The sequence below is a fragment of the Heterodontus francisci genome, chromosome 2 (genome assembly GCF_036365525.1).
Source record: "Heterodontus francisci isolate sHetFra1 chromosome 2, sHetFra1.hap1, whole genome shotgun sequence".
NCBI lineage: Eukaryota > Metazoa > Chordata > Chondrichthyes > Heterodontiformes > Heterodontidae > Heterodontus > Heterodontus francisci.
Genome location: NC_090372.1, coordinates 171,815,226 through 171,830,275, shown reverse-complemented (window position 1 = coordinate 171,830,275; position 15,050 = coordinate 171,815,226). Strand labels below are relative to the sequence as shown.

The 15,050-nt window shown below is 40.6% G+C and overlaps 1 protein-coding gene across 12 annotated transcripts in view; it reads right to left on the bottom strand.

The window, feature by feature from the left end:
- The window catches only part of si:ch211-285f17.1 (sickle tail protein), an 815,052-nt gene that overhangs the window by 187,857 nt on the left and 612,145 nt on the right, over positions 1-15,050 (bottom strand). For all 12 annotated transcript variants that reach the window (XM_068013806.1, XM_068013809.1, XM_068013831.1 and 9 more), the window contains one exon: positions 11,979-12,075. In XM_068013806.1, coding sequence (XP_067869907.1) covers positions 11,979-12,075 — 97 coding nt within the window. The remainder of the gene's footprint in view (positions 1-11,978; positions 12,076-15,050) is intronic.

Sequence of the window (15,050 nt, the reverse complement as noted above, 5' to 3'; positions counted from 1 at the left end):
CATCTCTCCTGAGAAGCTAGAATAACCAGCCAGATTAATTCTCAACACCGCATGAAAAGAACTGCTTTCGAAAGATCCCAGTGACCCATCTCCATATACCTGGACGCCAGACCAAAAAGGGACAACTGACTTCCTTCCATATCTTCTCTTTTTCTTCAAGAATTAGCAAGTATTTGGCCAAAGTATTCTTTTTTGTCTTTTTTTTTTTAAACAGACCTCTGCAGAGAGCATTTCTGTATTTTTTGTATGTGGGGAATTTAAAAAAATGAACTTTCATATTTCAGTCCGTGTGTTAATGCTTTGCTTCGTTACTGGATAACTCTTGTTTGATAATAAACTGATAATTTTGTTGCTTGTTAAAGAAACCTGATTGGTGTATTTTATTCTGGGATAAAGAGTAGAGTATACGATTGAGTGCATCAGTAAATCGTGTTACGACCAGGTGAGGAAGGTGTCTCTGGCTCTCCTCTCGTCCCTTCTCTGGTTTGGCCATAACAGGGTTCATCTTTTTAAACACCATGATTTTAGCTTACCACCTCTTGGGTTTAAACAAGAAATTTGTAAGTTTATTAACCTTATCACTCTAAACTGATTAAAATTACTATAATATGCAACACATCCATGCTCACATGCATACGAGAGGCACACAGCCACACCAATAGATACAGAGGGGAAGAAAGAGTTGGGAGGTTGAAGTAAATTTGGTAATAAATGGAATGCAAATACTGGGTGGTAATGTCCTTAATTGAAGTTGCAGTCTTGGCATCCTCGCTGGAGCCACGTGCACAATTTCAGGCTTGCTTCTCTGGTTCCAGAAGGCCGAAGGGAGGTTTCACATGTTTTTTTGGTGACCGTCTGTAAGGTTCTGTAGTCTTGAGGTTTAGAAGCTGTCAATGTGGTTACCCTGGGACTTTGCTGGAGAGAGACAGAGAGAGAGATCCTTTCTCTTCCAGTTCAGTTGCAATCTCTTTAGGGCGGCACAGTGGCGCAGTGGTTAGCACCGCAGCCTCACAGCGACAGGGACCCGGGTTTGATTCCGGGTACTGCCTGTGTGGAGTTTGCAAGTTCTCCCTGTGTCTGCGTGGGTTTTCTCCGGGTGCTCCAGTTTCCTCCCACAAGCCAAAAGACTTGCAGGTTGATAGGTAAATTGGCCATTATAAATTGTCACTAGTATAGGTAGGTGGTAGGGAAATATAGGGACAGGTGGGGATGTTTGGTAGGAATATGGGATTAGTGTAGGATTAGTATAAATGGGTGGTTGATGGTCGGCACAGACTCGGTGGGCCGAAGGGCCTGTTTCAGTGCTGTATCTCTAATCTAATCTAATCTCTTTACTTTGAGGTACAATTCAAAAACCTCAGTGTTACACCAGCAGGTATGCCATGTGACCATCTCTGTTTGAAACAGCAGTTCCTGGAGGGTTGTTTGAATTTCAGAGTCTTTCAGACATACTTAAATTGGGGGGGGGGGAAAGAGTTTGGCTCTTACTAAGTCAAAGGGGGTCGACGTCTTGATTACCACTATGGTCAAATCCAATCTCGTTAATTGAATCAGGGAGCACCCCCATTGTTCCAGCTACACTGGGGTAATTTACTTTTATCTCCCAACCAGCCTTCGTCTTCTCAAGATGCAAATGTGCGTGGCCATTTTTCACTGTTCAGTTCTGCTTTTTTTTTTTAAAAAGTTACTTGCAGTGTGCAGTAAAATGTTCTCAAGCAGTGTTTCATACGATAAAATTAATATTTTTCCATTTGGCATGCATAATTTTTGTCACACTGGGTAAATATTTAAATATATGTTGTGACCCGTGGAGAAGTGGAAGTAGAAAATACAGTGCACTCCTCTCACCTCAGTCATAACAGTATTTAGATGTCAAGTAGAGCATCTGCTCCTCAACTAACTGAATAATATACTTCATCCCCCATGATAATTTTCTCATTTTCAACACTGAGCAGCAGACAGTGCGGGTAGGAAGTTCAATTCTGAAATCTTGCCAAGTAAGATCTGTCAGAGAGGGACCAGAAATTTAGAGCAACACCATTCAAATAATTAGTGCTAAATTAGGGACTGATGCATCTGGACCAGCACAGAATTGGGACTGCCTATATCACATAACATAGGATTGTCACACAGTCACCCCATAGGGTATGGTTTGGATTTGAACCCAGATCCTACAGGTGAAAGCTTGGCATTTAACCCACTGTTCCACCCAGCCCATTCATTCATTCATTCATTCAAAGTTTTTTTTTAAATGTTACTAAAAATTGATAATTATTCCAATGGCTGCATTTCCAGTCTTATTAATTGCTTGCAAGAGTTCTGGGACTCCCTGGGGGCATGATAAATAGTATATAAATGCAAATTCTTCCTTTCTTTCACACGTCACTTTGTGCAAGTCCAGAACACCAAATCAGTTCACGTCCACTTCTGGAACATTTAACCTGTTTATTATGAAGTCCCATTTATTCCTGAAAATATTTGCCAGTGAAGTATTTCACCAGTTGCAGGAAGTTTCACTCAACCTGATCTCTAGCTAGTCTAGGTGTGAATGGTCGCATTGAGTGTCTCAACACTTCCATAATTGCATTAGCCCTATCCCCCAAGTTAGCACTTGCTTTCTTATTGCCAAAATTTGTGCAATTGAAACACAGCCAAAGCCTTGCATTGAAGGCTGAGACTCCAAATGTCAAGCTATCTTTCAAACATTGATCTGACTATTGTGCACTTCATGCATGTTCCGATTTTATTTTAAATTTCTAACAACTGTTGTTTTCCTAGCAGCAGGTTAAAAATACAATTGGGTAGTATAACATTCTGTGCAATTATGTCAAGTAATATTAAAATTCAATGCCATGCACAGACACTTTCCTGGCCAGAATTTTATAGGAGCTATAATGACATTGAGCAAGACTATACTGCAACAGCAAATGCAATTAGAGTCTGACAGTGCGGCTGTAGAAGTATTAAAGAGAGTTGCACATAATTCCATTGCAGTACTAATGTATAATTTAGGGCCATAGGCATATTTGTCCTTCAAGAAAATTGTATCGTTATACTCCAGTGTTTAATTTGGCAAATTCAATGTTTGCCACTGCAGATTATGTCAGTGCAGATCTATTGATGCTCTGCTGTATCATGTGGTCAAATTAAGAGACAAAATTCTTCTAAAAGGTACCATACTGAATGCCCAGAACATCTAAACTTTTAGTTCCATTCAAACCACTACATTGTTTGCAATGGCAAATGAAAAGTAAAAACTTCAGCCTAATTACGATCTCGACAGATTGCTAACATAGAATGTTGATGGTGTACGGAATGCAAAAATTAGAACTTTGGCTATCCTCTCATGCTTTTGACTAGTGCAGAAGCCGGGTAACAATTAATCAGTATGTGAATTGCTCAAGCAGTTGAATATTAACATGGAAACCCAAATGTTTGAATCTTATCTTGATGTGTACATTCTAATAGCCTGTTTACATTTGAGATTGCTGCAACCATTTCATAAATGGTCCACCAAACTGCATTTTTTTATGCCCTTCGCTCCAGTTAAAAGTTACAAACTAGTTTCAGAAATAGGAACATAGAAACAGGAGTAGGCCATTCAGCCCTTCGAGCCTGCTTTGCCATTCTAGATCATGGCTGATTGTCTACCTCAACGCTATATTCCCACACTATCCCCATATCCCTTGATGTCATTAGCAACTAGAAATTTATCGATCTCTGTCTTGAACTTACTCAGTGACTGATCTTCCACCACCCTCTGGGGCAGAGAATTCCAAAAGATTCACCAAACTCTGAGTGAAGAAGTTTCTCCTCATCTCAGTCCTAAATGGTTTGCCCTTTATTCTGAGATTGTGTCCCCTCCTTCTGGATCCCACAGCCCAGGGGAAACATCCTTTCTGCATCTACCCTGTCTATCCCTTCAATTTTGTAAGTTTCAATGAGATCGCTTCTCATTCTTCTGCACTCCAGAGAATACAGGCCCAGTCTCCTCAATCTCTCCTCATAGGACAATCCCATCACCCCAGGAATCAGTCTGGTGAATCTCTGCTGCACTCCCTCCATGGCAAGTATATCCTTCCTCAGGCAAAGGGACCAAAACTGTGCACAATATTCTAGGTGCGGCCTCACCAATGCTCTATACAATTGAAGCAAGACTTAGAATCATAGAAACATTATGGCACAGGAGGCCGCCATTCAGCCCATCGTGTCTGCGCCAGCCAAAAATACTAGCCACCCAATCTAATCCTACCTTCCAGCACCTGGTCCAGAGCCTTGCCAGGTACAGCACTTCAGGTGCATGTCCAGGTACCTTTCAAATGAGTTGAGAGTTTCTGCCTCCACCACTGTTCCTGGCAGTGAATTCCAGACACCCACCACCCTCTGAGTGAAGAGGTTTTTCCTCATGTCCCCTCGAATCCTTCTAACAATCACCTTAAATCTGTGCCCCCTGGTAATTGACCTCTCCGCTAGGGGAAACAAGTCCTTCCTGTCTACTCATCTCAGTCCTAAATGGCTTGCCCTTTATTCTGAGATTGTGTCCCCTCGTTCTACACACCACAGCCCAGGGGAAACATCCTTTCTGCATCTATCCTGTCTATCCCTTTAATTTTGTAAGTTTCAATGAGATCGCTTCTCATTATTCTACACTCCAGAGAATACAGGCCCAGTCTCCTCAATTATGCCCCTCATAATTTTGTACACCTCAATTAAGTCACCCCTCAGCCTCCTCTGATGTAATGAAAACAACCCTAGCTTATCCAATCTTTCCTCATAGCTGCAACTTCCAAGCCCTAGTCACATTCTGGTAAATCTCCTCTGTACTCTCTCGACAGCAATTCTGTCCTTCCCGTAATGTAGTGACCAGAACTGTACGCAATACTCCAGCTGTGGCCTAAACAGCGTTTTATACAGTTCCAGCATCACATCCCTGCTTCTGTGTTCTAGACCTCGGCCAATAAAGGGAAACATTCCATATACCTTCTTCACCACTCTATCCACCTGCCCTGCCACCTTCAGGGACCTGTGGACATGCACTCCAAAGTCTCACTTCTTCTACCCCTCTCAATATCCTCCCATTTATTGTGTATTCCCTCACTTTGTTTGCCCTCCCCTAACGTCCAAATGTATTATCTCACACTTCTGAGGATTGAATTCCATTTGCCACTTTTCCGCCCACTCAACCAAACCATTGATATTCTGGAGCCTACAGCTATTCCCTTCACTATCAACTACACAGCCAACTTTTGTGTCATCAGCAAATTTCCCAATCACGTCTCCCACATTTAAGTCCAAATCATTAATATATACCACAAACAGCAAGGGACCCAACACTGAACCCTGTGAAACGCCACTGGAAACCGCTTTCCATTCGCAAAAAACATCCGTCGACTACTACCCTTTGTTTCCTGTCACTGAGCCAATTTTGGATCCAACCTGCCACATTCCCCTGTATCCCATGGGCTTTCATTTTACTGACCAGTCTGCCATGCAGGACCTTGCCAAATGCCTTACTAAATTCTATGTAGACCACATCCACTGCACTACCCTCATCAATCCTCCTTGTTACTTCCTCAAAAAACTCAATCAAGTTAGTAAGATATGACCTTCCCTTAACAAATCCATGCTATCACTGATTAATCCATGCCTTTCTAAATGGCGGTTTATCCTGTCTCTCAGATTTGATTCTCATAATTTACCCACCACCGAAGTCAGACTGACCGGCCTATAATTATTTGGTTGATCCCTCGCACCCTTTTTAAACAATGGTATAACGTTTGCAGACCTCCAATCCTCCAGCACCCCGCCCGTATCCAGTGAGGATTTGAAGATGATCCTCAGTGCATCTGCTATTTCCTCCCTGGCTTCCTCTAACAATCTGGGATGCAATCCATCTGGCCCTGACAATTTATCCACTTTCAAGGATGTCAGACCCTCCAATACTTCCTCTCTCATTTTGCTTATCATATCTAATATTTCACACTCCTCTTTAACTACAATGTCTACATCAACCCTCTCCTTTGTGAGGACAAAGGCAAAAACTCATTAAGAACCCTGCCCACATCTTCTGCATCCACGCATATGTTCCCTTGTATATCTCTGATAGGCCCTACCCTTTCCTTAGTTATCCTCTTGCTCTTCATGTACTGATAAAACATCTTTGGATTTTCCTTGATTTTACCTGCCAATAATTTTTCATGTCCTCTCTTTGCTTTTCTAATTTCCTTTTTTATTTCACCCCTGCACTTTCTATATTCCTCTAGGCTTTCTAAAGTATTAAGTTTTTTGTGATCATCATAAGCTTTCTTTTTCTGCTTTATCTTACCCTGTAAGCTTCTTGATAACCAGGGAGCTCTAGATTTGGCTGTAACACCCTTTATCTTTGTGGGAACATGTCTACACTGTGCCTGTAGAATCTAGCGTTTGAATGCCTTCCACTGGTTTGCCACGGATTATCTTACAAGTAGCTGTATCCACTTTCGCCAGATCACCTCTCAGTTTCCTACAATTTGCCTTCCCCCAATTTAGAACTTTTACTCCTGTTTCATCTTTGTCCTTTTCCATGATTATGCTAAAACTAACTGTATTATGGTTACTATCTGCAAAACGGTCACCTATTGCTACTTCATCCACTTGCCCAGCTTCATTACTGAAGACTAAATCTAGGGCTTATGTGCTGGCAAAAAAAGTTCTCTTGAATGCAGTTCAAGAATTTAGTGCCCTCAGTGCCTTTCACACTGTTCGTATCCCAGTTGATATTAGGGTAGTTGAAATCCCCAATTATTATTGCCCTATACTTTTTGCACTCAAAAATTTGCCTACATATTTGTTCTTCTATCTCCCTCTCACTATTTAGGGGTCTACAGTACACTCCTAGTAGTGTGGCTGCCCCTTTTTTATTTCTGAGCTCCACCCATATGGTCTCATTTGATGATTCATTTAGCATATCATCCCTCCTCACAGCTGTTATTGATTTCTTAACCAATAATGCTACACCCCCTCCTTTTTATCCCCCTCTCTATCCCACCCAAAAACTCTATATCCAGGGATGTTGAGCTGTCATTCTTGCACCTCTTTAAGCCAAGTTTCCGTTATAGCAATGATGTAGTGTTGCCATGTGTCTATCTGTGCCCTCAGCTCATCGGCTTCATTTGCTATACTCCTTGCATTTAATTAAATACCTTTTAACACTGCCTAATTCCTGTGCTGCTACTACTTCTTTGCTCTTGTACTCAAATCCTCTTGCGATAAAGGCTAACATACCGTTTGCCTTCCTAATTGCTTGCTGCACTTGCATGCTAGTTTTCAGTGACTTATGAACAAACCATCAAACCTTTTAATGTATTTTTCCAATCCAGTAACAAATCTTATGTAAAGCGGATCAAATTTAGTAAGCAACAACCAACATCCCAAGGACCATTTCAGGGTCAAGGTTTAGTGCAAGAGCAAAATACTGCATATACTGGAAATCTGAAATAAAGGCAAAATACCAGAAATACTCAGGTCAAGTAGCATCCGTGGAGAAAAGCACAGAGTTAAAATTTCACGCCGATGACCTTTCATCAGAACTTTCATAGACTTGAAATGTTAACTCTGTTTCCCTCTCTACAGATGCTGTCAGACCTGCTGAGCATTTCCAGCACTTTTTTTTAATCAAAGAGTGAAAGAAAGAGAAAAAAGAACCAGTAAAGATGATATTTTCATCATCATGTCACAATATGCAATCAGAGAAATTATAGCTTGTCTCCATTTACATTGCATAGCGTTTATAAGCCAACAATAAAAAGATTGCCACTTTCCTGAAGACAGATCTTTAAAGAAGAGAACACAAGGGCAGTCTGGATAAATCTGCAATGTCAAGCTCCTCATAGCCCAGGTCCAGCATTTATTTTTCTGGCACTTATGACATTGTTTAGTCAGGTGTACCCTTTGTTCCCATTGCATTAAGAAAGCCACTGTTCAATTACAAACCTGACACTATTTACAATACTTGCCTTGAAGGCTTACCTGCCAACAAAAATTTCCTGGAGTAAATGAAAAACTGTCCCACAAAGTATTAGGTAAAACATAAGCATTACTATTTTAGTATAACAGGATACAACTGCTCAATTACTACAGTCACTTGCCTTGAGGCAGACCATTTCCCCCAAAAATTATTTGCTTACCATGTTTAAAGAGGGGGACAGCATAAAAAGACATCTAGACTTTGGAGCTGGGGTTGCAAGGAGACAGCAACATAATCCATACTAAAAACAAATTCTGTTGGGCACAAAGGGAGAAGGGAAAGAGAAAGGAGACCAACTAGGATGAAATATATCTCCCCCAGTGTTTGCACATTAAGTCAGACTGCAGATTTAACCTAATGGCTTGTAACAATAATGTACCCATATCAAAGAAAACCTATATTTTAACTGCATGGTGTTTGCTTACTGATTATATTTAAACAATTATTTTGACCAATGAATAACTAAAGTTATGTGCTCAATGAAACCTACACACAGCAGAAGGAAGGTCAGAATTTACTCAAATTCTGAAAAATCTTGGCTTAAATTGGCAAATAGAAGCAATCCCATTGTATGGCAATGTAACTTATGTCTGAAAAAAAATTTACAATGTCCTATCAAAAATAATCCAGTCCAGTGAGGATCAGGTTTATTGGTCTCAGGTCTCCCTCAATGGCTCAGCAAGTTTACCAAGTGCACAGCCAAACCACGTAGATCAGAAGTCCCAGTGTTGATTTATGCTGAGCTACTAAATCTCAGTTGCTGCAAGTTTGCTACTATTGGATTTTGCACTACGAGTGTCCAATTTTGTTTGATGAAGCTCCCGTGAAGCATCTCGGAATGTTTTACTACATCAAAGACATTAAATAAACAAAGTGACTCCTGACCACGCAGCCCAGCACCGACGTCAGAGCGCTCCCAGCTTTGCACATGCACAGAACTGACCCTTGCTGTCGGTATGGTGCTACGCATGTGCAGCCTACACCCAGCTTGCCAGGACTAATTCACGCATGCGCACAAAATCATTGCGAATTGCAACGTCTGCTTGCCGCTCTCTCCCGGCCTCGCCACTTCCTCCCCTCTACTCTGCTTCCCCGCTCTCTCCCGCGATTGCCACCTTTCTTCCCCACACGGGGGAAGTGGGGGAGGGAGGGAGGGAGAGGGAGGGAGAGGGAGAGAGGGAGAGAGAGAGAGAGAGAGAGAGAGAGAGAGACATGATAGGCAGGAGAGGGGAGGGAGACTGCGAGTGGGAGGGAGCAGGGAGCAGAGGCAGAGCAAAGAGGAGGAAGCAGCGAGTTGGCCACAGCTGGCGGGGGTGGGGTGGTGGGGAGCAAGTGAGCGAGGGGGGAGAAGTGGCAAGGCGTGGAGCAAGTGGCGAGCAAACGGGTGCTGGAGGCAATGGCGATGAGCAGCGTGATGGCAGGAAGGAGCAGGGTACTGTTGCAGTGATCGCAGCCACTGTGGGCATTTGTGTTTCATTTGTTCTTGTTTTTGTGATAAATTGAGCAGCGCCATCTTTACTACTGGCAACTGCCAAAAACATCACAGACAGTGACATTTCAGTGCATGAAGCTGCATTTGTGCGTGTGCAAGTACTACACCACCTAGTGGTTGCGTTGTTAGCAAACGCAGCCTTAAATAAATGCAAGCTGTTTTTATATCAGTTTGATGGAGCAGAGAGCTAAAAAGGGCTCTATAGCATCCCCTGCTGGCAATGTGAGAATGTGGTTGCTGGTCAAGGGGAGGATTGGGTTTGGTTGTAGTGTGCAGTAGTTGGAACTGGTTAATATCCCCTACCAAGATTGAAAAGTGAAAAATGGCCACTTGAGGGAAGCATCAGAATATAACAGTCAAATGTATGCAAGAGAGCAGAAAATTGACAGAGAAATATTAGCAAGAGAAATCACCAGCTCAACACTGAAGGTCTGCCAATGCAGAAGTCCCGCCAACACCAACGATTTCTTGATACACAATCTGCTCCCACCTAAAAACCAAGTCACAAAAAGACAATGTGCTAACATTTCACAATAGTACAGAGTACTTTCACTTTCTCCTTCAGTGTTATTCAAATGAAGGTGCAACTCATCAACTCAGCACATATTCTACAATACACTTGATTCACTGACATTTTAATGCCGTTTAAACTGATGACAATGTTGCAATAACAACCTTAACTTTTTTTTTAATATAGAGTTATAGTCCAAACTAAAGGCAGCTTTACCAGCTGAACTCAGATGAAGATAATGCCCAAGTTTTAATTCAAGTTGTTATTAAACTCCAGAGCCCCTTGAAACTTCAGGCAAAGACTTCAGAACTGAACCACGCAGAGAGATACTTTGCAACATCTTGGCAAAGAGTTAAGTTAACCCAGGTGAAAGACATTCAAGGTCACTTGAATTTACCCACAGGTCACAATTTCTCATGCAGGTACTACAACAATCCGCCCCTACCACTGAGCTATTCTGAATACAGACTGCAATTTAAACACACTTATTTAACCTTCCCACCCTCTTAAAACACAAACATTAAGTCTATTTTTCCCCTGACAACTGCTGATTTAATTTCATAACCACACATACCTTTACTGACCAGCTCTTCTGGTTACTAAATCTTTATTTTAAATGGACTGCAGATGTAAAATTTTAAAAAAGCATTTGTTCTCTCAAACCAGATTGCGTAGGAGCAGGTTCCAATAATAACTTCTGGAATGTTCCTTTAGGAAAACACAATCTAGGCTGAGGCGAACATGCAGAAAACTCACCTCTGAAGCCAGACGATGAAAGCACTTCACTGCTGCTTACCACATATGAATACAAACATGGACAAGAAGAAATGATATGTTTATGGTCTGAAAATAGCTACAAGACCGCACCTAAAGTCTGTTGCTAAACACATTTTAGAAAAAGAGCCAACGAGCTCTGACTGCTCCACATGTTTCTATCTGGCAAGGAGTATCAGTACATGCAATATCTGAGAACACAAGGGCATTTGTGAACTCAATACATATTGATGTAATCACTTTGGATTCTAATGGAAAGAAAACCTGCATGGAGTGCCGCTGGATGTATTAAAGGGACCTTTGGCACAGTATGCTAATAAAGTACAATTTGATGACTCATTTTAATAGAATTTAACCTTAATTGTTGAGTTTTGTAAGGCTTTTAACAGAAATTGACGGATTACAGAATGCATGCACGCAGCTGAGTTTTTGGAGTCATCAATCCAGCAATGATAGATAAAACTAATTAATACATTACCAGAACAGCTAAATATTCTGCTCTGGTAGCTATTATACATGTTTTGCATTTAAAGAGGTATTGCATACCACAGACATTAACTTATTGTAATTTTATCAACATAAACAGAGATTTTACCAACTTTCAGAAATATTTAGTGGAAGTTCTACTTGAGTTTACAACTGGCCATTGAGAGCTGATCTTATTTTGCTCCAGCCAGCCCAGAGCTCACCAACCCTCCTCCCCTCCCCCTACAAGTTGAACAGGTGCTTGAACTGCCAATAAGTTTACGCAATGGTTTTTTAATGCTATGAATCAGAGGATTAGACATTCCTTTGAAATTCGTAGCTTTCCAAACAAAATTTATAATAAGAAATAAGCTTAATTTGAAAAAGAAAAGCAAAATAAAAAAAGACATGCCTCAATGCAATAGCTCCACCCGTTAAACGGGGGAGGTTACACAATTCAGGTCGATTACAAAAGACCTATCATTATCACAAAAGTGGAAACAGATGCAGTGGGGGCTGATTTACACACTATCGACAGGATGCAGAAAGATCAAAGCTGGAAGGTACATTTTCACATTGCTTGGTCAGCCATTTATTCATAAATTCATTCTTGTGTAAACATTTAGCAAACTGAACTTCACACAATCACCACAATGAGATCAATTATGAATAAATGATTACATTTCTCAAACATAAAAGCATGGTAGTTTTATAAGCACAATTGTACTTACCCTTACATCTCCATTTACAGCCCTTGACGAATGATTAAAAGAAATATGGGCAGGATCCTTGTGGTAAACCTTTAAAAGCGCTCGATCTTGAATGCACCTGGAATCAAACACATCAATTATTATGGAAGATGACAAAAGATTGATTTTTGCCATTTTTTCAGATGACAACCTAGATCAGAAACTCTTTTAATAGAACATGTTCTATCACAATAGCCAACCTTGCCAATAACAATATTTTATTAGAAATCAATCACTAGGTGCAGTTCTCCACCCACTAGGTCATGTGATATTTATATTTAAGCAGAGACTGAACAATACACCAAGGCATGTTTAAAAAGGTTGTAATGTCAGCAATAAACAAAAAGCAATCATTGGTAGACACTGAGTAATCCACTACAATAAAACATGCTGCAATAGTTGTGAGATCAATACACTTTAAAGGCTGGCTACCCGATCCGAACCCAACGGGACCTGATGACATGTTGGGTTGGGTCGCACTTCTGGGTCTGGCATTCAGGCTCGGGTTGGGTTGGGCCGGGTCCGGTATGCTCTATCACCATAAGTGGCTCCACTGTTAATGTACTTTTTGGACTTGAAAAGTGGTTTTGTTACAGTTATTCGATGCTTGTGCAGATAAGCAACAAAGTGAAAAATGGAAGGTAGGTTAACTGATGGTCGGGTCGGATTGGTCGCGGGAAAACATGAAAGGACTCGGGCCGGGTCGGGTTTCATTTGCAGACCTGAGCCGGCCTTTAATAAACTCACCATTGTTTAGGTCATAATGCATAAAATTGGCACACTCACACCCCCACAACACACCAGCACAAAGCAGCACCAGAACTACCAGTAAGATTCCGATACTTGAACGAAAATGTATGCAAACTTTATGGATAATAAACAAACAATCATTGAATAAAAACAGGTGATCTGACAAACTGCCCTGGTCAACCTCAGGCCACCATCCTGATTGGTAGATCTGTGTTATATCATGCAAGTATCGTGAAAGAATTCTTATCAACTGCTAAACCAAGAAACACCATATGTAAAAGAACTGCAATTTTAAAGAAGACAGACAAATGTTATTGCAATCCTGTTGAATGCATTTTCACACAGACACAGCACAATGCCACTGTTGTCTTGTGTCCCATCTCTTTACTGGCTTCATCAACTAGCTATCAATCTCTGAGGCTGCTGTACTTTCTGACTCAAGATCACAGTACCATGTCCAAGGTCACCATTACCAACCTTGACACTCCCACATTAACATTGCCAAAGTACTATGAAATAGAAAATTACAATGAAGTTACTTATTTTTGAAACACTGAACTGTCAACAAATGCAAACTAAACGGTTTAAAAAAAAATTCACTTTTGTCTAAATACTAATCTTCCTTACAGGCATCTGTACCAGGAAGTGTTACTCTGCACCCTGGAAAATAGCGAAGTATCAAAGGAAGAAAATTAAATAACAATGCGATGGTGCAGATGTAAAGTATAAAACCACGTGAACTTGTCTTTTACCACAGAACCAACCAAACCTTCAAACCCACCACTGCTTTGCAACAGCTGCATACCTATATTATCCTGTATGCAGTTAATTATCTATGAGAGCTTTTAGTTACATCCATCTAAACACAAGCACTACAGCAGCTTAAAGCAACCCAAAAACATTTTAGTTGCATTTAAACTCACCAAATTTGCCACTGTACAGTCAATACTAGCAATTATCTGTGAAGCCCTTTAAAAGATTTTAACAGAAATCTGCCTTGAAGACCAACATGCCTCCTTGTGCTTTTACCACTGTACTATATCCAAGCGAATGAATCCTTTTTTTACAAAAAGGTGGGTTAACCTTCAGCAGTGATTACTTAAAGAGTAAATGAAATGTAAAATTACAGGGTTGGCCTACACATTCCTTCTCTATCATTCATGGTGAATTAGAGGTTTGCGCTCAATTATCTGCCAGTCAGTACATGCAGTTGCCGACAGTAATAGTCAAAAACCCGATCCCGAAAAATACATACATTAACACATCAAAAGTGAAAATACAACCATATTCTGGCAGGGAATCAAAGGCAGATGCCACATTTGAGAAATTGTTATGGATGGACTGAATGGGAATAGACAAAACAATTCCGTAAAATTCTAAAAGAAAATGTGGTAAAATGAAAGCACCGAGATGAAACATTGAGCAAAAGTCTCATTAAACCCTGCAGACTGGGCATGCAATTCCAGCAGTAGCTGCAAATGTTGTAACAAAATTAAAATTTTTAAAAATCAGCTGCAGACAACAAAAAGAAATTAGCACCTCTGAAGAAATAGCCCCAAACCTCAGCAGCCTTTACCTGCTTTGTAATCTGCTCATGAACAATGAATAGCTCCAGCTCATTACTTTCCTTAGAAACACCCTGCAGTTACTGATGTGTAAAAAATTTGCCTCAGACCAAGCTGTTCATTGAAAAAGGTATTGGGTATTTAAATATATGAGGGTCTTGGGAAACGGCAAGAAAATAGGGCTTGGGTGAAGATCAACTCCAAAAGAGGCCTATGTTCAGCAGAGCAAGCGGAGACAAATGATCTCATGTGCTAACACGTCGGTTTCCAAATCATGAAATGAGAACAAGGCTCACGTAATCCCTTTAACAAAATAAAATTGAAATCACAAGTGTGAACGAGGAAGCTCATTTAGCCCACAAATACACAAAGTACATTCTTATAAATTAAATCCTTTTATAAACAAAAATTCAAATGTTTGATTAAAATTTATTCTATTTTTCCAACATTATGTCACGCTCACAAGAAGTGCAGTGATGAAAATACAGAAACAAACAAAAGAGTTATAAAAAGTTAGAACAAGTTTAAAAAGACTGGGACATTTGTGGTCAACTAAATGAAGGACAGATCACATGACCAGTACCACCTCCTGCACTAAAATATGCATTCTATGTCTACCAGAACTAAAACCAATTAACCCTGTCGACATGGAAACAAGACAGCTTATCACACATGGCGATGAACTGTACACAAAACGAGCTAAAACAAAGACACTCCCAGACTCTATGTTTCAAGCTAC